The following is a 24,581-nucleotide window of genomic DNA, read 5'->3' as shown; positions in this document are numbered from 1 at the left end:
GCCCCCAGTCTCCTGCATCAAGCAGCTGCTATTCATACTACATGCAAGTGAAGGACCTATGTCCCTCACTTGCTGCAGGACGAGAGCGTGAGCTGCTCAGGCTAAGCCTGTAAGACAGCCCCACCAGCTCACACAACTGTCACTCTCAGAGGAGGAAGCAGCATCCTGTCTGCCTTGAGGACAGGAAAATTTCCTGGAGAGAGGATTTTTCCAACAATAAAAAGTCCAGAAGATTAAGTTAAAGCAACCAAGGGCAAATTTCTCTTCTAAGGTATGAAAAAAGACTGCACTGATGCAGAATGTATCACAGGAGGTCTGTCCAGGTCCATGCTCCAGTCCTGACTGTGGAGAAACAAAAGCTGGTGAGACTCTCTCGTTCAGTGCCTGGTGCTGGATACAAGGACAAGGCTGAGCAGATCACAGCAATGATGACTGAGCCAGGAGCCAGGAGATACGGATAGCAGGTGCTTCACCCTGCTTTCCACTGCTAAGGCAAGTGCAGGGGTCCCTTGCACACAGTTCCCACCAGGTTACTCAGACACTCAACAGCGCTTTCCAGTCTTCCTCTGCTCAGCTCACCGAGCATTAGCCAGGACACACTGTGTCTAAGAGCCCAGGACTGAACAGTCTTTGCCCATCAGTTTGTCCTTCATCCTTGCTAGTCACTCTTGGGTTCACTGCACTACCCTATGACCAGTCAAACACAAGGAAACACTAACTCTCCACATCCCAAATTCTTTCTGAGGATTGCTTTTATGTATTTGCTCTTGAGTTGTATTGAAATCCAGGCCTTGCCAATTCTCTGCAAAAGGCAAAAGGTTTTGGTTGTACATAAAAATTATTATTATTTTACTTAGCAACAGCAACACCCCCTTTTCCTCACCTCACACAGAGCCATTCTGCTGGGCTCAGATGATATACAGTAGCTCAGATGTTTGTTCAATGATCTCACAGAGATCTGTGATCTTTAAAGGAACAAGCCTACAGAGTTGACAGTTCCTACCCATGGAGTGGGAGGGTTTGGTTAGTCTTTCTCCTCTGCCCACAGGTGCCTCTTCTTCTGAAGGTTAGTGATTTATAAGCTCACTCAGAAAATTACTGTCATTCTCTGAACTCTGCTAGCAGAAATGCCATCCTGGTTTGGGACAAGAGTTACCTGCTCCAGAAACGTTTCAAACCTACAATCCATTAGCAGCATAAGGTGTTCAGTTCTATTTTATAGTGGGAAGAGACTCACTGATCCAACCCACTCATGTAGAAATCACACAAAAACATGCCAAAGCCAAAATTGTTACCCAAGTCCATCCAGAAGCAGCTGTAAATGGCACAATGGGCCAGGCCTTCACAAGATTCAACAATCACTTTAAGAAGCAGAAAGGCTGCTAAAAGGGACAACGGCAAGTAATGAGACAGACATATGGCCACAGAGACCAGCTATGTGCTCAGTTTGCAGGGGACTTAAATTAGTAAGAGGTATAGACAAATAGGAGATATTTATGTGGTTGATAACCCTTGACCCTTTTGGTCCTCTCAATACAAAAAAGATGTGACAGGCTGGAAAGAGTCCAGAGAAGGGCCACAGAGATGACCAAGAACTGGGAAGCCTGCCATAAAAGTAAAGGCTGAGAGAACTGGGTTTGCTCAGCCTAGAGAAAAGAAGCCTCAGGGAAGACATCACCATATTCCAGTAGAGGGTGGCTACAAAGAAGATAGATACTTCCATTTTACAAGGAATCACACAAAAAAGACGAGAGGTAACAGGCACAAGTTACTCCAAGGGAAATTGCAACTGGACACGAGGAAAATTTTTCATGAGAACAGCCAGTGGAATAATCTCTCCAGGGAACTGGTAAATTGGACACTTAAGATTTGGTTGGACAGGGTGCTGCGACATCTCATCTAGGTCATGCTTTGCCTAGAAAGGTTGGACCAGATGGCCCTTGAAGTCCCTTCTACGATTCTTTGACATCCCTGTGAAGTCATCACTACAGCTAGGGAATCCTGTGCTAGGAGCATGACAACTTCTGAGCTCTAGGAGTCAAGTAGCTGAAAGCCTGCTCACCTCAACAGAAAGCCTATGCTATGAATAGTTTTACTACAGAGTAATTTCATTAAGTAATGTCTACACACGTGACAAGTCCCATACATCTTCAATGCACTTTGCTCAACCCGTTTGGGTTTGGCACATAAGGAGCAAAACCACACTTAATCCTCACACTGTTTTTTCTCAGGCCCAATCCCCGTTTCTCGGTTTCAAAGATGGTCAGTGAGTTTATACTAATCTGCATATCCCACTTGGCACAAAGAACCTGGCACTCTGTGGGACCCTGAGTGCTATTTCCCAGGCTGCAGGGACCGGCTCTCAAGAGGAAATACAGGAGACGAGGCAATTCTGTGTCATTCAAAGGAGGAAAATGAATTCTGTGAGTTTTTGCCAACAGAACGAACATCCATGTACTGCATAACGCTGACACTTCCAAAGCCCTGGCAGGGGAAAACAAGTCAAAAGATAATGAAACAAATTCTCTTTAAAATTATCAGTTAATAAATACACACCATCCAGAGCAGATTTTTAGAACTGGATGGGAGATCTGCCAGCAACTGAATGAAGTCCACTAAGCTTGCCTGTTGTTCAGTTTTGTGAGGAAGGCAGGCAGCGCAGGAAGGCCAGGATGATGGCAGGAGCATAAAACCTTGAGATAGATAGATTTGCTATTTTGGAGTTACAGCCCATTTTGGAGTTGTGAACCCTTATCTCCAGCTGGTGGCATTTATGAAAACATTTCTCACTGCTAGGTACGTAAAAGCACTTGCAATTCTGCCAAGCCTTGAAATGCACTTCAGATAGCTATGGACTGGACCGTTAATTTTTTTATTTCCCCATTGTGCTTACAATTAACTTAAGTGCTGAAATATGATGGGCTGCTCCAGGAGAAGCTTTTTATCTACCAGCTGCATTCTAGCACAGCAGTAAATCAGCTGCTGTCACCAGAATACCAGACAAGAGGACGGGAACATCCTTATGCTCACTGTGCACATTACCTGTTCAGCCTAAATGGCTAACCAGCATTCAGCAAATGAATGCTGTGATTTGTGTACAACCTTTGGTGCAATTCTCTATTTACAGAAGACCTTGTCCTCCTGAACACAGAGGAAAAAAAAACAAACAGCAGCAGCTCTCCAGCACCAGCTAACTGAACAAAGACCATCAACCCTGGTGCCCAAAACAAGAGAAAAGAGTGAAAAGTCATGAGCTGCTGGCTCCAGCTGAACTGAGAAGCCAGGACATATAAAGCTGTCACAGAAGTCAAAGGCAGCTGCAGTAGCCTAAGAAATAGTAACTGAAATTTTTAAGAAAAGGTTTGAAAGAAAATGTTTCTAGGGCAAACTGCCAGAAAGCATCCTGGCAAATGTTGAAACTCAAATACACAGCTTTCAGTTCAGAATGCACTGATGAAGTGACAACAGGATACTGATGTACACCTGAGGAAACTCATTCCTAGTAAAGAAATTCAAATTTGCCCAGAAGACAGTTAGCTCAGGAATAAGGCTGTCTAGAGAACGGAGTAAGACATGCAACAAAACTCTTTCCATTCAATCAAACCCTGACAGAAACAAGTGGACTGTTCCAGTTTGAAGAAAGCAAAACCTAATTGTGCCCAGGTGAAAAACAGCGCAGAGATCTGTAGAGAATCACGAGAGCTTGTGCTCTTCACGGATTTCTGGATGTAATGATTACAGACTAATTTAGGAAAAACCCAAACTAAAACATACAAAACCCACAAAAATCCCAAACTCACCAAGACTCCAACTGGAATATCAAGATGAATTAAAGGAAAACACAGACACTCCAGAAAGCTATGGAGCTCACCACACATTTGATTTTTTCCCCCTTGTTCTTTTGCAGCAACTAGAAAGCAGACAGCCCCTAGCTCACGACTTTTTTAATGATCAGAAATCTTGTTAAACTCGGTTTGCACAACATGAATAAATTTAATTAAAGGAAGTAGCAAAACTTAACAGCAATATGCTAAAAAACTGGCCACAAACCAAGTGATGCTGTATATTTAAAGTAAGTCAAAACAATATAGGACATGCCAGAGAAACATCCAGCCAGGACTGGGGGAGGAAGGTATGCATCTGGAGAGGCAGAGCTTAGAAAGCTCAGTTCCGTAGCTCCCACTCATATTTAAGCAATTAAATAGTGCCAATAGGAGATCAGCTATTAATTGTACTGTGGAAGTGATAAAAGGCAATAATTCAGTGGCCTAAGGAGATGCAACAAAGCTGGGAAAGAGGAAATCCAGAGCTCACCTAACTGACCACATGTGGAAAATGAACTCAAGTCCATTTTATGATAGGGAAAACAAGAACTTTTGAATACAAGCAAGAAGTCTGCATAGCCAAGAAATCAGACAAGCGCACAACTGTTTGACTACCTCTGCTATTTTGCAGTTCTGAAATAAGGGCACTGAAATCGATATAAAAGATTTACAACATGCATTGTCACAGACTTAAACAGTGACAACACAGTACTTCTGCTTTATTTCTGTTCTCTCTCTAATGATTTCTAATTCTCTATTTGCCTTTCTGACTACTGCTGAGCCTTGAGCCAACATTTCTGGGCTTATCACAGTGACTTCAGGAGTCCCTTCCTGTATGGCAGTATCTAGCAGACTTTCCTACAGCTTAATAACTCTAAGAGATTTATAAATTCAACCTGCAAAAATGTCTTCTAAAGATACAGCCCAAAAGAAATACAACATCTATCGCCAGTTGGTTAGCTACAAACAGCTATAGCTACTGTAGTAGCTCTATGCTAAAGTAGCTAGCTAATAAGGAAAGGTGGGCAGTGCTTGGAAGTTTATGTGATTCAGCCCGTATAAAAGTTCTAGCTATTAAGGCTTTTAGAAATCTGGAGTTGGAACAGAGAGCTATAAGTTGCTGGATGATTCTTACAAACAGAAAATCCTGTAGTGAAAAGGGACCTTCAGTTGCAAAACGGCTGCACTAAGGCAGCAGACCCAAAAGTGGTGTAAGCCGATCTAAATGCAGATCATCTGAACTGCAACACAAAGTCTGGAGTTCCTCCTTCAAAGGCACTTACTGCAAAAGTGTGCAACACTGAAGTAAGTCTCTTCATTCTGGACACAGCACTGAGGGTCCTGGTGAGTGGGTACAGTACTGACATCAGGAACAACTGAGAAGGTAAGAAAGACCAGTGTCCCCTAGATACTAAGAATGCAGCTGTGCAAGTTAAACTTACAAGAATTACAACAGTTATGAAATTTCTACCAAGACAATAGGATCAGATCTGTTCCTAAGCGACTCCTCATAAACCCCAGACACACTTTTGGATCCTACTCTAATCTGCATTGCACAGCTGGAGGAAACAAAAGGACAAAGTCTGTGATGAGGGCAGAAATAAGAGAACCCAAAAACTTCTGATATAACATGCTGAAGGAGTGAAGCTTGTTAACATTTAATTTGGTAAATTATCCCCTTTTGTGCTGTTGGAATGTGTCATTCTTTGTGAACTCCACCTGGGAAATGACCAGACTTGAAACAAAATGAGACAGTTTATGCTTGGAAGCGTTCATGGTCAACATCAAAACCATCTTTTGCTTGTGAAAACAGAGCTGCTTAAAGTTGACTGCTAAGTTAATTCAAAAGGAACATCTAAATGGCTATTGGGACAGCTGGAAATAGGCTACTATCCAAGATAATCACTAGCGAGAGCAGGCCTGATGATGCTAAACTTTGTGGGCCAAGGCACTTCTTGACTGAAATGGAGATGTACAGGATAGCTAGCCAACAGTCAGCAAGGTGAATCTGCGAGGGAGTAGAGACATGGACATGGACCATACACAGAAAACAGGTCAGAGGTTTCTGAGAAATCAAATGGTTTGACACTTACCACTGCCCTTCTAAGGGAAAGAAGTCCCTGTGCATTTTCTGAAATAAACAGAGGCACCAAAAGTTGCTGTCACTGTCACCCCTAGTTGCTTCTCCTTATACCTACCAGAAGTAATCAGGGCCCAAGATAATAGCCACATCTCCCAAGAAGGATTCTTGCCACGGTTAAGTGGCATCTTCCAATCCAAAGATATTTTTGGAGGTCAAAAAGGGCCTGTGTACCTGGGAACTTATGTGTTTCTCTCTGCAAGGTTTGTTTCTGCTTAAATCCTTAAAGCATCAGACCTACCACCTCTTCAGCATCAGCTATTTCACAATTCAGATGCTCCCAGCAATAACCCCAAAACACAACAGGAGACAAGCCCCTTCAGTATGTATGGCTGAGAAGAGACTGAAAAGAGGCACCTTACTTCTGCAAGAGTGACACTGTTATCTCCAGAGAGACAGCAGATGCTGGATGGGCAGGAAGGACGTGACACAAAGTGGAGGTTTATTGCTAATGGGCCAGATAAGATTATCATGTTAGCTGTATACCTGCAATTGACAACCAAGAAAAAAAGGACTTGTGCTGGCACTGGACCCCTTTTGTCCAAAGGATGAGGAAAAGAAAACTTAGCTTATATTCCAAAGCAGTTTTAGTTGTTGGATCCTCAAGTTGAGCTAATCAGTATGCAGAGCAGCAAGCTGGAGAACTACTTGTCCAGAACACCTGCCTTCTGAATCAAAACCATGTATCCTTTGCTGTCACAGCTCTAAACTGAACCTGATGGCTATAGAGATGGGATGTATTTGTACATACAGCACTACCAGAGACTTTGGCAAAGACCGTGTCACTCTCTTCGGATAAGGAGTTGATCATCAAGGCTTCTGCTTTCTCCCTAAAGTTCTCTTTTGCCATATTCCCTGGTAAGTACCTGCAGGATCTATAATGGAAATATCACCTCCACAGTAATTTCTACAGTGCTCAGAGGACACCATTGTTCTACAGCCTAAAAATCCCTGTGTGAGGATTTAGTGCTCCCAAGAGCCTCTTGGACATCAAATGTTTTCAAAGCTATTAGCTCTGATGGGTTTTTGAATAAGGCTCAGAGAAGCCACTTGCTCAGTATTTTTCATCAGAAAAGGTAGCTCTGACCTGGTAAAATAAAAATTACTGAGAAGGAGGAGGAGAAAGAAAGCCCATACAGCCCACACGTTCTCTTCAAGCACAGAAATCAGTTTTGATTTACTCCATGATCAATTTCAGCTTGAATTTCTACTGCATAAATTCAGCTTGGCTGAGCAATGTCCCCATTAGAGACTGTCCAAAGCAATAAGAGGTGATCCACAAAATGATCTTTGAAGCTGAAAGTTCAAAGCCTCGGTGAGGTGGTTTTTTTGGGGGATGTTTTTGCATGTGCAACCCACAAACCTGTGTCTTCCAAGAAGTCAGAGGAAGACAATATAAAAAAGCAATTAGATACAGTGCATACACTTATCCTTATTGTTGCCAATTAATCAATTCATTTATTTAGTTCACTGGTTAAATTTCCTCTTACTACACAGCAGAGAACAACTCCAGGTCCATGTTTTCTATGATTCAGAGGGATTAGATGATGAGCAGAAGTCACTCACTAAAAGGACTTAAGGGTTTCAGTTCAGGGATTAATAACTCAGCTGCTTTTTCTCCAGATCTTAAACCCACTGATCTTTACTGCATCAGACGACAGTTTTATTTGCACAAACTTGTTTGGGTTTTTTTGAATGGGAATCTTAAACTCTGCTCTTCCAAAAATGCTGCTGCATTTCCCTCTTGATATTATTTTAATGTCTGAATTTTTTACTGTATTTAAAGAAGATTTCATGCTTGTTTAGCAAATTCCTTGAGAAACCGTACCTTATACTAATACACACAAGTTCAAGCTCTGCTTGACTTTTCCTGACTAACCAGACATATCAGCTCAGTAGTCCCAGCAGGAATTCAACACCACTAGAAGGCAGTTTGGGTGGGAGCTTTGGACCAGGCCTTTCTGCATCTCCCACTCAGTCTCACATTTCAGAGAAGCTCTACAAAATCTGAGTTTGCATGCATTTCATCATGTAGTAACACCTTTAAGGTGGGATAAACCACAGGGGTCCACTCTCACCCTGGGTTAAAACAGAACAATTTAGTACTGCATTTATCCTGTGAGAAACCAAGTGACACAAGTTGAAGGGGGGCACATCTCTGTGTTATTCTGCAGACTCTGGTCTTACAGTTCTGAGAATCATTCACAAGGGGGAGTTTCAGTGAAACAGTGCTATGGTTTAACCCAAATGCTTCTGCCACCTTGGGCTGTATGAATAAAAGCCAAAAGCAAGCCTACAGGTTGAAAAATTCAGGTGTTTTAAAGTTTGGGGGTTTACTGTAAGTCTATAGTAGCCTGAATTGGCCTGACTCAAGACTAAATTTCTTCTATATGCCTTTAAGGACTGACTTGTGACTGTGCCTACAGCTTTTGCTAGGTGCATTTTATAAACAGTAATAAGTAGAGCTGTTCACTTGGTTTACTGCTTCTAGACTAAAGTTGCCAACTACAATCAACTCAGAGAGAACAGGAAAGCAGGGCTGGCAGCAGGCACAGGATACATCACAGTAGCAAGCAAAGGTTGTGCACTACGAAAGGCGTCATGGTTCTTCCTCCTCATGTCTCTAAAACATGTCAAGGGCACTAATTAAGAGGGTACCCAAGGCACACAAAGGCTATGAAGAAAGATGTCCCTAGTGCCCTTTTAAGGCCCTATCCCAAGATGACTACTGAGGCCTTAGGAGCCTGCAGAACTCCCAGACATAAGTCTCCAAAACTGTCTAATATTCAGAAAAAATTCAGAGATCACAAGAGCTGCAGAACTCAGAGAAGCAGATAGGAAATAAAGTGACCCACTTTACATTCTGCTATCACATGTTGAAAGTGACAGGATTGTAAAATGCCTGAAGAGGCACATGTAAAGGAATCCTCTCAAATATGTGTGCTGTCAGCAGCGTGACGGCACACAGCCCTACCTCCCCAACAGCAGAAACAAGGGCAGGGAAAAGCTCACGTCAAATACTGTGCCAGAACAACAATTCAATATCCAGAGAGAATGGAACATACAGTAGGAGCTATACGGAGTAAGAGATGCCTGCAATGAACGCCACTCGACATTACCCCAGCAGGCACTAAAACCTCTGCCAGGGAGGGCACCCAGCGTTGGAATAAGCTGTGATCTTAAATATTTTGTAGGTATTTCTGTAGCATCTGTTTTTATCTTAGTAACAAGAAGCAGGACAGAACAGCCTGCAGCAGTTTGTGAGCACCTGGGTACAACTATATACCTTTTAAACCACAACGCTGTTGAGGACTGGAAAGTAAAGGGGGGGATTATGAGAGCACAGGCAGGTGAATTTTTCCTCCCTTTTCTTAAAGGGGAATGCTAACAAAATAAAATCCTCCTACTTCCCAGATTTGTCTCTTGAGATTTCTGCATCATTCTTTTTTAAAACAAAGATCAGGGTCAAACCAACTGGCCATTTTTCTTCAAGCATCTTAACCTGACCTTTTCCAAACTCATCAAAGAAAAAGCTCTCCCTGACAGAGATAAGCTGAGGGTACAAATTTACGGCCTCATGTGCAAAAAGCACAGCAGCTTCAATCCAGGTTTCCCAATAGAACAGTTACTTCCATCTTCAAACTACGCTTCACTCAAGTGAAGGGTTTCTGGGTGAGGATGAGAGACCAGGCTACAGCTCAAGCTAATAATGTAGCTCATAAGACCATAAGTTTCTCATTTAACTTAATGACTTCCTGATGAGCAACTGGGACAGGAGTAGTCAGTGACCAACTTCCTTGTGCCAGAATATCTGGGACAACATTAACTGCCCAGCTCCAGTATCACTGAGTCCTAGTTCTGAAATATCAACATACTAAATAGTGACAGACACTTTAGGACTCAAGCAGTCCTGGAATATTATCCCTTCGGGCACTACTGAGGGTGGAAAGCTCAGCAAGAACTGGATGATGTGGGGAACTGTCATCAGCCAGAGAAATTAAGTTCAGATCATATTAATATTCTCCCCTGCAAAAAGTGTGTCATGCTCATGTATCTGTGAAGTAGGCTGAGATGAGGCATTATAGTACCTTTATTTTTATTCTTCTGAGAAAGGTAGTTTAGCCCAGCAACAGACCTAAGTTTCCTTTCTATGCCTACAAAGCGACTTGTAGGTGGTACTGTAACTAAATAGGTCCATCACTTAAAATAGAAAAGCACATCTTTATAGCTGAGGTGAGAACTAAGAGTCTGTAGTGAGATGTTTCCATCAAGTCATTTGTTTTCAGGACCTTTAACAACAGGGTACAAAATTCCCAGAAAAGTAGCCTGGATGCAAAAGAAATCCAAGCAAACACCACCACAGATAATCAGGAAGTCTAAGTTCCAGCATGACTACCTTGGCTCCCTCACAAATCCACATTTCTGTTTCCATCAGCTGGAATATTGCTCCTGCATTTCAAGATGTTCAACAAAAAGAGAATAGCTCTTGAGAACAAAACACAGCCTTAGAAAGCCTATACTGTAACTCACAGCTACCTTTTTTAAGAACTGAAAGGGACAAAACACACCTGCAGATACTGCCACAAGATGTTCCATCTAGATCCACATCTATGCTACATCCCTTAACATAAAATGACTGATAAACCTAAGGGTGACAGTGACAGCTATCATTTTATGCAAGCTGGACAAGTGCCTGACTCCAGCAAACACCAACATGACAAAGCTTAGCGAAGAAGGCTAGTGTCTAGGTTTGGGGAAGGGTGTATGTATTTCTAGTGCAGAAGAGGACTGGAAAAGGAGACTCAGTCGTTAGCCAGCTGAGCACACTCTTCCTTTAAACACTTGGAAGGAGAACTGCTGCAGAATGAGATACATTTGAGGGGTCATCTGTGTGACCTCTATATTCACATGGAAATTGATCCATTCTGGGTTTGGAACATTAATTTTCACAGAACTAGAAGGCTGCAAAGCACAGTGCAATGCCAAAGTGCAAAGACTGGTGTCGTACTTGCAGGAAGAGCAATGGTTTGATTCACAGATGTACTGGAGAGACACAACCAGAGTAGAGTTGATAGCAGCAGTCAAAGAAAAATGCTCACAGTATCACCACTATACTATTATTTCAGGCTTTCCACTGAATTAACATACTCACAGGGCTCCAGGGCTGCTTAGTTTGGTCTGCAAAAGATAATACAGACCTTCCTAAAGACAAAGCATTCCAAGAACTAGCTAGACACATCATGCCAGCTCCCCAATGCAAAATCTCATTGCCAGAAGGCTACAGTGTCCCTCTTCGTCATCACATTTCACTGGAAGGAGCTGTCATTGTCTGAGATGCAAACAGTCCATTACTAGGACTGATTTATGACAAGTGGGAGAAGCATCCATAAGAACTTCTCCATCTCTGTGACTTTTACATAGGACTCCAATCCAGCATTTTCTGAGAAATCATGAAGTGCAAGAGTAAGAGTTCAACAGGACTGTGTGTGTTTTTACATCCAACTCAAAAACAAATGCAGTCTGCTGAGGAAAATACACTTGGGAAACCAAGATGGGTTTTGTGCACAAATAAGCCCTAAGCACAATATTTCATTAGTGCAGTTCCGCACACAGTAGGACTTAATGGAAAGTATCCAACTAGGAGGCTAAGGCATATGGCAGGGGCTACTGGGAACAACATTATCAGATGTCAGTCTGCAATAAACCACCCCATCCTCTAAATGTTCAGGATATATCAGCAGATTTTCCATACTTCTCTCTTATTGTCAGATGTCATCATAACTAACCTGTGCTTTCATGGAAGAGAGAATCTTCCTAGTTTAAACTAACATTGATGCAACCGTGACACACCAGTTAACACTGACGAAAGCAAAGACTGCTGGGTCATATCAGCTTATTTCAGAAATCCCACATACTTTCAGACAATAGTCCAGAACAATTAATCAGCTTCTTGTCTGGGAGGCTGGAATATACTTTCCCTGCTAGCAATTAGTGGTTATTGATGGAGAACATAAATCTGTGGCTTAGAAAAAGCAAAAGAGGAACTCCTACAAACAAGTGCTCAGGTGAAAGCAAACACAGGGCTATGAATTAATATCATTCCACAGGCCTACACTCATGCCAGCTATGAAGCAGATGCTGCTGCTGAAACAGCATGTGCTGCTAGCAATACTTAGCTCCCCAGGAGCTTATTTGTGCCTTAACTGAGCCATGAGGGAATCCAAGCGCCCTCTGACTAAGGCAGTGGAATTGATTTATAGCCCCAGGCATCTGGCTGATACAGAACCACCTTCCTCAGTTCCAACTCTCTGGACATCCATCCTCCCCTCTTGCTGTCTTTGAATGACACACCTTAGCTCTCTGAGCAATCCCGCTGTCTGCCTGAGATCTCCCATGAAGACAGGAAGAGTGACATACATCAGAGATGCTGCCTTCTCTATTAAAAGGTTTGCCTTTGAGTTCTGTACTGCAGACAAGGAATTTGAATTTCTTGTCTTAACATCAAATGCCAAGGCTTAGAGAGCCAAAAGAACAAATCTTACAGCTGAGTGGAGTTCTGTCCAGGTGTGGCACCTTTTGGCTCAGCAGCACTTACTGTCTTGCTCTGGGAGGCTTAGAGACTGCAAAGCTCAATTGGCTTCCCACTTTAAAATCAGAGCAATGACCCAATTTGTCACTTTTGGAAAACAACTGCAGCTCCAGCTAGAGGGTCTAGAGGAGGAAGGCAGAAAAACATCATCTGCTACAGCAGGATACTACCAGACAGAAGGAACAGTAGCAGTCTCTGAAGGCAGAAGTTTTATCCTAAAGAAGCCCCAGAAGGAGTCTGGCTGTCACTCACTGCACAGCCCATCCCCTTATGCAAGAGGAGAATTTGAATCTAGGAATGCTTACTCGCAGACCCATCACAGCAGGCTATAGCCTGCCTGCTTTTAGGACTCCCAGGCAGAGAGCTTACTGAGCGTAAGGAAGCTTAGGGTGGAGATCAGGACTGGAGCAACAAAGTACAGTGCTATAAATCCAGCTTTACAGAGGACGATGAAAGAAGCCTGCACGGTATCTACACACATTATGTACCTGGCAACAGCTAGTGCTTATTGTTCCTGTTTCACAAGGGATTAAAAACCCCTTCTCAATCTGAAGTTTTACAACATCCAGATTGAATTGTGCATTCACACAAGCCAGCCATTGGCAGCTCCTCCTTTAATTGTAAATGTGCAAAGTTATAATGTAATCTTTATAAATGCAGACTGTTTTGATCCCTCTGTTGCAATCCCCTGAAGAGTCTTCCCTGCCCCATGCAGGTGTTTAGCAGTGACAGGAATCTGTAACACTGCTTTGCACTTCCACAGCAGCTTTCACCAGCAGATCACATAGCATTTCAAATGCTGCCTGGCTCCCCGAGGGCCCCAAACCAGCTGCCCTCTAACTGTGAGGACACAGGGCTCAAGGTTTGCTCAAGGCAGCACAGCCAGCTAGGTAGCACTTCAGACCCCAGCCTGAAGTCCCTTCTTCTAGCTACCCATAGCCCCTTTTCCAGGTTTAGTTAAGTATCACACATAAAACAAATCTGCCACGCATATGAGAAGTGTTTTGTGAAATACTTTTTGTGTATATTGTGAAATATACTTGACAAGTGTCCAGTGTCCTGGAACAAACAAGGATAAGAACTGGGTCTAGGGCATCACCAGCCTGTCTCCACTGCATGAACTGGGAGCTTATTACAAAGTTAAACCTATGGCTCTTGCTCAGCATGCTCCCAGTTATGAATCAGGCTGGACTCCTAAGTCACATCCCCAACTGTTGCCTTTGTAGCCCCAGCACAGAAACTTATCTAGCTGCAGGAGACTCTAACCAGTTGCAACCAGCAGCAAGCAGCAGCTCTGGAAGGCAGCTCTTCCACACCAAATCCCTAGCATTCAGTGGTCACCTGCATTACAGCAATGTTCAGGTCCTTATCAGTCCCTGTGGTACTAGAAATAGCCAGGCAAGGATGTGAAAACAGCCATGAGAGTTGAAAGCAACCCTTACTTTGAATGTTAATGGACTTATTTTATTACCAGTTTGTACTTAAAGGCAGTCCTTAATCTGCCCAAGAGGACTTGCCCAGGTCGAAGGAGGTGATCCTGCCCCTCTACTCTGCTCTCGTGAGACCTCACTTGGAGTACTGTGTGCAGTTCCTGTGTCTTCAACATAAAAAAAGACATGCAACCGTTGGACCAAGTCCAGGGGAGGGCCACAAGGATGATCAGGGGACTGGAGCACATCCCGTGTGAAGGTGGCTGAGAGACTTGGGGCTGTTCAGCCTGGAGAAGAGAAGGCTGCATGGAGACCTCATAGCAGCCTTCCAGTATCTGAAGGGGGGCTACAGGGATGCTGGGGAGGGACTCTTCATTAGGGACTGTAGTGATAGGACAAGGGGTAACAGGTTAAAACTTAAACAGGGGAAGTTTAGATTGGATATAAGGAGGAAGTTCTTTACTGTAAGGGTGGTGAGGCACTGGAATGGGTTGCCCAGGGAAGTTGTGAATGCTCCATCCCTGGCAGTGTTCAAGGCCAGGTTGGACAGAGCCTTGGGTTGTGGAGACAGTGTTCCCACAGGAGAATGCAAAATTGGTACATAAACTCTGAATAATCCTGAAAGATACAGCAAGGCCATGAGAGGCCCGAAGAAGCTTAAGCAAGCAAGATAAAAAGAAGCTGGAATTCACTGAGTTAATGAGAACTGTGGACTGTTGGCAAGCTTTCGAGGTCAAGTTCTCACACCTGTGCTTAACCAATTATATGTTAGTCACTAAGGGTCTTCAAGACATGTATCCAATCATCATATGCCAAATCACTGTAAGTGCATGTAAGAAATAGTATACAAGGAGTTAAGCTTTGTAATAAATTTGGCAATCGCTTGATCACATTGATCGTCTCTGCGTTGTCCGTGACTCCTGCGTCAACACTGGGTGACATGGTTTAGCGTGAGGTGTCCCTGCCCATGGCAGGGGGGTTGGAACTAGATGATCTTAAGGTCCTTTCCAACCTTAACTATTCTATGATTCTATGACTGCCCACAGACATGCCTTAGCATTTGCAATGCACAAAGGTTGGAAAGACTCCTCTGCTCTACGAGCAGTTAAGGTGATCCAGAGCTATAATGGCTCCGAGATGCACACAGCAACAAACTGCCACTAGTGGTACTCAGCAGGCACCTTCATGTCAAGCCTGAAAGAAGCAAATCGAAGAGTTTCTCCCATTTCTCATTGGGGTTTATGGGACTGAATTAGGAATAGGGTTACATCTCTCCAGCAACAGGTGTTTTTAAAAACAAAGCCCTTCTTCTGTCCCTCTAATGGCCTACCACGTTATACCCCCTCCTCCAATGATGCAGTTTATTGTATTCTTAATGTTACTGAAAGGCACTACACAGCACCAAATCACTGCTCCAAAGCTCACCTCCAGCTTCAAAGCTCACCTCCAGCTTCAAAGCTCCTTCCAGCAAAGCTGATCAGTCCTTGAAGGCTCTTCAGACCCATTCAATACAACACACTGCATAAAGCAGTCTGAGGCATTAGTAAATTGCAGGGATATTTCTCTGGTAAACAACAACAGCAGCAAAATATCTAAACCAGAGAATGCCCCCATCAGATAGGCAAAACAGCAATTTGCTAACTCCAGAAGTCTTTTTATATAGATCCTTTTAAACCTGGAATTCCAATTTCACCTGGGGCAGCTCAGCTCTGTGTAGTTAAACGATACAATCTGTTTCAGACCATTAATCATGAGTAGGTGTCTGTAGTGAGACCATGAAACCCAACATCCCTGCCTCATTTGCAAAGATATGATGACTTTAAATTAGGGCTTTGCCTTGGTGACCCCTTAGCTATAGTTTCACATTCCTACTACTGTGAGCAACAGGGCACTAGGAAGCTTGATACTTTCTATCCCACAGCTCGCTACAGAAACGAAGCAGCATCAGGCCAAAACCATTTGAAAGTATTTCTGGAGCCCTCACAACAGGTTATATTAATGTAAGAGATTGGGGGAATTTATTGTACTAGCAAGTAGCACTGATGGTACTTAGCATTTTAAAAAATACCCAACACAAAAGCCAAAAGGCTTTTAACTCTTTAACAGCACTGCCTGCAGTGCTGAAAAACAGCAAAGCATTTGGTATCTGCCAATGATTTTGCTGCTAGTTATGGAAATCAGAACAATTTGAATAAACCATGACATCAATGGCTCAGAATTAGAATACTTTAGGACATCTAAAACCAACGGCACCCTTTTGTGACTTTCTGTGCAAGTCACTGATAGAGCCTCCCCGAGCTGCACTTTGGGTTAGACCTTTGAAGCCTCACCAGGTAACAAAAAGCCATGTGGGCAGAAAGGAGCATTCAGCATTTGAGATATGACCTCAAGGAAAGAGAAGACTTTATGAGATTGCCTGACCAAACTGGACTGCAGCTACCAGCAGCGCTAGGTTAATGGTTGGACTTGATCTTACAGGTCTTTTCCAACCTAAACAATCCTATAATTCTACCCAAGTTATAAAGGTATTGCAGTGTGGAATGACCCAGGTATTACACTCATCTGTCATTTAATTTCAAAAGTGATACAATTGTCCTGTTTTTCTGTCACAATCTGTTCTGGCTCCCAGCACTTTTCATCTGCAGTTACCAGACTAATACCCACAGTATAGGTGTTCACAGTGGGTTGCCACACAGAATTTAATGCCACCTCCAAACCAGAGGTACCAGTGCCCCCACTGCGGCTGGGAAGAAAGAGGGGCTTCTATCAGAAAAAGTACATAGATGTTTCTAACTAGCATCATCAGTCCTATGTGTCTGCCATCTCAATGTTAAGGCCCTTGGAGATGAAATCAGAGAAAGAACAAGCGCCAAAGAGAAAATGAATCAAATGAGACCTTAGTGAGCCATTTTGCTAACTGGCACAAGACTTGCTTGGCATGCAAGGCTCCACAAGACATTACTGCTCAGAGATCTCACTAAAAGTGGTGGGCTCCTCTCACTTTAGCCTCTCTAGAATAATTGCGCTGTATCACCATTAAGCAGAGAGCTGCCTTCTTACAAATAGCTGCTCTTTCACATCCAGAAAAGACAGATGTGAGACCCCATTCAGATCACTCATGCTCTGTTTTCAGTCTCTTTGTTTGTCTGTGTTTGCCCTTGTGGAGCAGCTCTTGTGTTGCTGTTTTCTCATTGCCTTGACTCTGTTCTCTTAAACTGCTTCTGCTAGAAAAGATGTGGGGAACTTCTCAGATCAGATATGGTACAGAGAAAGTATACTGCCCCCAGTATATTAAGTACAAGGCAGTCCAGTCATCTGGAGAGTGCAGATAAGCCTATGAATTCATTTCACAGAAGGCTATTTTGCCCTTTGACTTCGAACAGACCAAAACTTATTTGAAGACATGGGAATAATCACTTGCATGAGAAGAGCTAAAACTACATTGGCAGCTAACAACAGACAACCCTATCTTTTTGACTATGCGGCATCTTTCAACTCCTTAAAGGATAGGTGGGCAAGTGCTAAACATGTTGAGAGGGCGAATACCAGAAAAACACAAATCAAGACTGAAGTCAGGTTTAACAAATTAACAAGTGAGGGAAGATGCCAATAACTGGCTAAGACATTTCCTGTTTCATGGTGAGGACCTACAGCAAGGTCAAAAGAGCTAACAACTAGGAAGGATGAGTTTGCCTTGGCAAATAGACTCTTTGAAGAATGTCACCTGGCAAGGATCCCATGGTGTTGACAGACTGACGTGGCTCATCATCAAATCCCTAGCATTTGCTTGTCCCTGGGAATCTCCCACTCTTTGCTCTAGAAAATATGGAAGGAAAAATGTCTCTTTCCAGTGTTCCTGATCTGAACACTGGATAAACCTCACAACAGTAAGCAAGGCAGTTCCATGAAGTCTGGCAAATACACTTGCCAAGAGCACAGATCTGTATATTCAAACTATGGTTCCTGGAGAACTTTAGTGCTGAAGATGTACAAACATCTTCAGTGGTAATAACAGTCTATCCTTAAAACAATCCCATGTCCATCATTTTCAAGGGCATACAAATCCCCTCAGCATGTAATAATGTTAACACTAAATAAAGAAGAAGAAAGCACTGAAATGTCAGACTGAGAATGATAATAAACGGACATTAGTTATTAACAAGGTAATAAAGCCTTCAATGGGATTAGGAAAAGAAAAACAGCACAACCTCTTTCAGCTGATTACTTAGCTACTTTTAATGATATTAAAAATACAAAAAGAAAGGAATAATAATAATAACGATAAAAACATTCCTCTAACACATGAGCAGACTGCCAGGGCAGTCAGGAGGCAGCATAGGAAGTCAGACACAGGTTCAAGAGTGTGCCAAGCTGAGTAGGTTCAAGTGAAGTAGAAGCAACTCAGAACAGCTGCAAATTCCCCTTCAGATGGAGCTATGTCAAAGCCATACCTGCCTGTTTAATAGGAGACCCTCCAATAACACAGAGGAGTATGAGCAGCCATACGACAATCTGGAAAGGAAGCTTCATCAAAAGGAAAGTTTGATCCTCAGAATTATAAAAACAAATGTTTCCAGTAAAGAAATACCAGTGCACTGAAATGGTTGAAATAACGCAAAGAAGAGAATGGTCCCAAATGCAGTATTTGTGTGTGGATACACAATTTAAATGTCACCATTAAATATTTCAATGTGGTATACTTAAAAAAACAACCAGGGCTGTAAAGGAGGGTGGATTTTGTGTAGAAAATATTTATGGAGAGAAGGGGAATTAAGTGAACATATATATGAAAACAAATGGTACAGCTGGAAGGAAAAAAGAGACTGCAGCAGCCAAAAGGCAAACCTGACTCCCTACTCCATGCTGAACAGCTAACATAGAATAAAACCAACAAATTCCATTACCCCACAAAAGCCATACACTGGCCTTGATCTCAGCCATCTACCATTAACTCTCATGTACTTACCCTAAGGGACGACTACTGACAGAGGGGAAACCACAGTCCAGCACTCAGACCTCAGCTTAATGACATAACTGAAAGTGGAGGCAAGAAGTTTCCTCCTTGTGCAGTAAATTGCAGAGCACTGACTAAATACCTCACTGAGAGTCCCTCACCACAGTGACATCTCCCTTATTTCTCTGCAGTTCACCAGGGCCTATTATTGCTTTGTTTTGTTTGATGTTCTCCCTATGTTGAGAGAAAGCATGAAGAGGGAAAAGAAAAAAGAGAAATCTAACTGTCTTTCAAGCTTCCTAATCATCTTCCTCAAAATGCTCCATGCATCAGCACTGATTTCATTATCTGCCTGCTGCTAGAGATTTTATTTAAATAATAACACACAGGGAAGAAAGGATTTAACCTGACCCCCTTGAACTGATGGGGGATGAATACTACACAGAGCTGACAATGAAAAGCCCGTTTCCTTTCTCAGACTAACCCAAAGACTGTGCAAAATTCCCCTCTATCCAAGCCCCTAACGTTTTAAATTGGGCTATTAAAAGCTTTTTCCTTTTTTAGGGGCCTGGGTTGAGGCAATCAGTGTATCATCAATGAATGAGGACTGATAAAATGAACCATCGCAAACCATAGCTGTGGGTAGAGTGACTTGCAGAGGCAGAACAATACAGAAAAAATGAGTAAATTAATACCAGTGTTCTATTCAGCTACAGAAGAGAATGAAAAACAGTAGGGTCCACATTTTTCCCCCACTGCAACATTCAACTTGAGACTTTGGGTTATTACATATTATAGATCAAGTAGGATAATAAACAAAAAGTTTAGTGGGAAGCATGGAAGGATATCATTAAGTAATGAGTAAAAATACCAGGAACAGAAAGAAAAAAGAATTCCAGAGCACAATACAGTCAGGACCTTTTAACAGGCACAAGTGTGGGATCCCATCTAGTCGAAGGAGCAATTCAAGGTAACTCAAATGATGTCTCTCCTAGACTGTGTACACTATTTTTCCCACAGGAGTTGTGTCTGGGATGATCCCCATAGCTCGAACGGCATCTCTGGATTTTGACCATCGCAGGCTCCTGCAGAGTCATTTACCTCTCCAAGAGTGATTAACATATAATCCTGATATTTTATTTTGGGAAATAGGCCACCTCTTCCCTTCCTGTGACCATGCACAGCAGCCTATTTCCAAAAAGCCATATTTACACATTTATGCAATACAAGCAGGACGCAAAGAGAGCAAACCAGGCCAAATTAAGAAAGGGAAACCTAACCCCATCACTCTCTTTACCGAAAACCTTCTCTTTTCAAAATCTAAAACAACTGAATTTAATTATCCTAGAAAATTTCTACCAACTGTTGCCCAAGTTCTAATTCCCTGATATCACAGAGAACCAAGCTACACCCAACAGTTCTACAATAACTAAATTCACTGCCAAACTCTTCCTGCCCCATTCTAAACGCCAGCATCCTCACAGTTCCCAACCACACTTCCTGACAATGCCGCAAATTTTCATCATTCATAACCATCCTTCTGCATTTGCTGGACCAAGATGGCTGCATGTGATGGTAAAATTGGCTAAAGCAAGCCTCTCTTCTCTTCCTCTCCCCTACATCTAAGCAAGGAACACAAGAATCCCGCCTTCACTCCTTATACTGCTGCCGCATCATTAGTCCCAGTGGGCACAAGGTAGTTCTAGTTGCCTGTATTCCTGAAAAAAGATCACTGCGTGCCCAGCTTACCTGATCCTCAGAGAGCTGAGATATGTGATTCACGGCAGCATAAGACTCTATCTTCGGGTTGAAGTGGTTGATGATGGCTCTGAAACGAAGGAGGGAAAATTTCAGAGGTCTTGGGAACAGTTCAAGGATGCAGCAGAAATTCCCCACCAGCTTGAGTCAGTGCACATGGAGCCACAGTCCTGCAAGAAGTCATTCCTCCCTCTTCATATGGTATCCCTTGCTCTGCTGAAGGCATGCTCCCTGCTGAGAGGCCAATACAGATTCAGTCACAAGCTGACAGGAAATTGCAAGCATGGGCACTGCCCTATGCATGGGTGCTTTCATCCCAGCAGATATGGGGCTGTGCTCACTGTTCTGGCAGAGGGAATCACTGCCTTGCTGGGAACAGACTGCAAACTGCTCAGTGTTCCAGCAAAGTACTGCAAACCTGGCCATTGCTGTCCCATCTTGCTCAGAAACTGCATCTCCTCATCCCTTCCAAAATCACTATCACCTGACATTTTGCTCTGTGGAATTTTGTTTTTGATGCATTGTAGCTGATGGTTTATTGCTTTGGATCTCCACTGTTTAAAATGCAGCTGGCTCTTACTTGTAGTCATCCATCACTGCAGCCATTACTTTGACTTCCCATAAAAACTTTAGCCCTCAGCCCCAATTTAGAGCACTTGAGATAACTTATGTCAGTGTCCCAAACACAGCAGCAGAAACACTGATCACTCCTACTTCTCTTCCTCATGTCTCTTACTGCTTCCACCAACACTCTTTCCCTTCTAGGTGGATCTAGATGCAGGTGCGCGAAATCTAAAATTGAAAGTAATAATTTGAAAAAGTAAATCAAACTGCAGCTGGAATATTTCCTCAGCCTCTTCTCTGCTTGCCAGCTGCAGATGGGAAGACAAACGGCAAGACAGTAACACCTCCCTGGGCTAGAGTTTGCAACTGGTCTAGTTGGGATATTACTCATGAGACCTACTGCTGAGGTAAATGCTCATCGTGGGAACAGCCCATGTCAGTGCTCGGCACAGATGTGCGCTGACTGTGCCTAGAGAACACTTGCTTAGCCAAATTGCAGCACAGCAGCAGTCAGGGCTTTCACTCTCATATTCATCAGCATGAAAATTCCCTCCAGCTCTCTCTGTTGCACTCTAATGGGTTCCCTCCTCCCCATACCTCCCCCTCCAGGAGGGCTTTCAGCTGCTTTTTCCAGACCTCATCACAGCTAAGAGCTGGTACCTGAGTCCAGGAATAAGTGATATTCAGTAGTGCCAATCAGAGGAAAGAAAACCTTCCTGGAAGCATCCTTACTTCCTTAAATACACAGATAAAGAAAAAAAAACACAACAACAACAACAAAAAAAAAACTAAACCCAAAAAACCCACCAAACCTAAACAGAATCTGCAGATTCACTTCAACATTCCCAGCCACACACCTCATCAACACACCAGATGCAGTCCACGCACAGGGCATTCATTCCAGCAACTGCTCCTGCAGCATCACTATGTAACTTAGCACAGTGGGGCTTCTGCAGTCTCGCCAGCCTTGACAGTTACATCAGTAAAGCAAATTCAGCAGGACCCCTGCCAAACTTCCCATACCACTCCTGCCTCTAGAGGAGGGCAAGCCAGAAGGTAGAGACATGCCCAGGCTCTTCCCATTTCAATCCAACCAGGGAAGCAGCTCCTATGAGTCACAATCACACTCTCCATTACCCAGGCTCTTGAACACTGTGGCTTTCAAGTTCCATGTTTCATGCCTGGCTGGAGTTATATGCTCCTACAGGACGCACTGCAAGCTATTGAAAGAAAAGGGAACACAGACTTACAACAACTTAACTTCTGGCTTGACAGAAGGTTTGGCAGCTCAGAGGGGTTCAGTGCACTCACATGGTTCCAACATTTACCAGGGAACAGATTTAGCATTTATTTGTATCCACTGCTGTGAAGCACTTCAGCACGGGCTGCCTGCTCACAAGCCCCGGCTCGGATCTGAGCTAGTGGAGCGGCACCTGCAATCACAGCTGGGATTCACCCAGGGAAAGCAAAACCAGCAACCAGCTGCCATTGCAGTAAGAATCAACAGACATTAAGGAAGAGAAAGAATTGAAGTCTCCTTCCTCATTTCCCTAAAGGCAAATGGGCAGCTCCTCAGTGACTAGAGGAAGAAGTTCAGCTGCTTAATTTGTTTCAAGATTGCTTTTTCACTATGAAGAATTCATTCCCAACCTGACTTTTTGCAGAGCTGTTCTGAACCTGTAGGCAGCCTGGGGCAGAAGGGCAAAAAGAGTTCGGATTCAATCCTGGCTCTGTGTAACCAGATTCTTACTGCCCAGCACACACTACCAAGGACACACTCTGCACATGGTACAACCCTTCCCCATATATCTGCTATGAGAAATTCTAACCCTACCCCACCTAAGCTGCTATTGCACAGCAGCACCTTTCTGCATCGGCTCCTCCGATATGCCTCTGTTATTCTTCCATCTGTCAAAATCCACCTTGTCCCTGGGGCATACTTTTAAGCAACTGGCCTCCTGGGCTATTGAGTAACAGCTGGAATTTCACTTTGCAAAGCTGCCACTCCACAGCCATTTGATCCTGGTAACAACAGGGGACGGGAGCTTTTAAGCACAGTCTCCCCCTTACGGAAAATATAATAGCAGCTTTGCCATCATTTGTTCACACTCCAGCATGCAACAACTGTGCCTTGGCAATGTTTTGTTTTAATACTGTGATTGCCTTGATTATTGGGATATCAGCCAGTACCTGTGTGGAGGGGGAAGGCAGCAGTTAGAGTGCTGGGAAAAGACTTGTGATGTGCTGTGCTCTACTGAGATCTTCATATCAATCATAAAAAACAAAACAAACCCAACCTTGTGTTTGGTATTCATGAAGCACTAGCACCTTCCGTGCCTTTGTAAAGCAAGGAGATGGTAAAGTGGCAACTGAAAGATAAAACACCGCAGCTCCCCAGCTGGCCTTAGATAGTGTGTACACCTACATATCTCTACACCTCAAAGTCCCTCTCCGGGGCTAGCTGCCATTTGTCATACACATTTTCTGAGCATTTTGGGGACTGAGAGATGCTTGGAGAGATTTCACTTCAGCAACACTGCCTCCTCTGACAGATCTGCAGTTCAGCAGTCAAATGACAAGAGGAGACTGTCACCAGACAAGGGGAGGATGCTGAACAGGCAGAAGGTGAAACAATGGCTCAGAAATTAAAGGACTGGCTCCCAGTGGCTTGTATCGAGGTTAATGCTTTGTGCTCTAAAGCAGACACAAGCAATTCCCACATTCTTTATCCACCTAGAGTCATTTACACACCAGCCATACTAGTGCAAAAAAAAAAACAAAAAAACAACACATCTCCCATCAGTTCTTCAGACTACCTACACACCATGATGCCAGAAGCCACACAGAGACATATATGAATGAAGCTCTCTATGCTCCTTAGGATGAAACACCTTAGGACACTTTCATTTATGTATTTGTTGCATGTTTACTGCATACATTTATTTCTTTGTGAAGAAGAGAATGATTGCAGGAAAAATATGAAGTGTTCCATCCTGATTTAGGAACCAAAGCACCAAAAGATCATTTATTTGTACTAGCTGTATTAATCCAGTTATTACACAGTGAAAGCGGGTTCCACTGAAACAGGTATTGTACAAACACAGAGTTGCAGAAAGGCTTTGCCCAGAGAGCTAATGATCTCAAGTGCAAGAGAACGAAGAAAGCTCAGAAAAGTGGAGTGGCAACAGAAAATCTAACAGTGCTGTTACTGAGTGTCATGAAAGACTTCAGTTAGATAAACCAAGGACAGGAAAAACACAGAGAAAGAATACTGCAGGAAGACGTACAGAGATAGGAAAAAACAGACAGAAGGGCAGATAGG

General features: G+C 43.3%; 1 protein-coding gene across 2 annotated transcripts in view; it reads right to left on the bottom strand.

Annotated features, from left to right (window-relative positions):
* The window catches only part of ARMH3 (armadillo like helical domain containing 3), a 130,939-nt gene that overhangs the window by 15,016 nt on the left and 91,342 nt on the right, over positions 1 to 24,581 (bottom strand). For both annotated transcript variants that reach the window (XM_062601846.1, XM_062601847.1), the window contains one exon: positions 20,687 to 20,765. In XM_062601846.1, the coding sequence (XP_062457830.1) occupies positions 20,687 to 20,765 (79 nt within the window). The remainder of the gene's footprint in view (positions 1 to 20,686; positions 20,766 to 24,581) is intronic.

This window comes from Pezoporus occidentalis, unplaced genomic scaffold, assembly GCF_034315485.1.
Source record: "Pezoporus occidentalis ecotype Australia unplaced genomic scaffold, CSIRO_AGI_Poc_V1 ctg73, whole genome shotgun sequence".
In the NCBI taxonomy this organism is placed as follows: Eukaryota; Metazoa; Chordata; class Aves; order Psittaciformes; family Psittacidae; genus Pezoporus; species Pezoporus occidentalis.
This window is presented reverse-complemented; position numbering and strand designations above follow the sequence as displayed.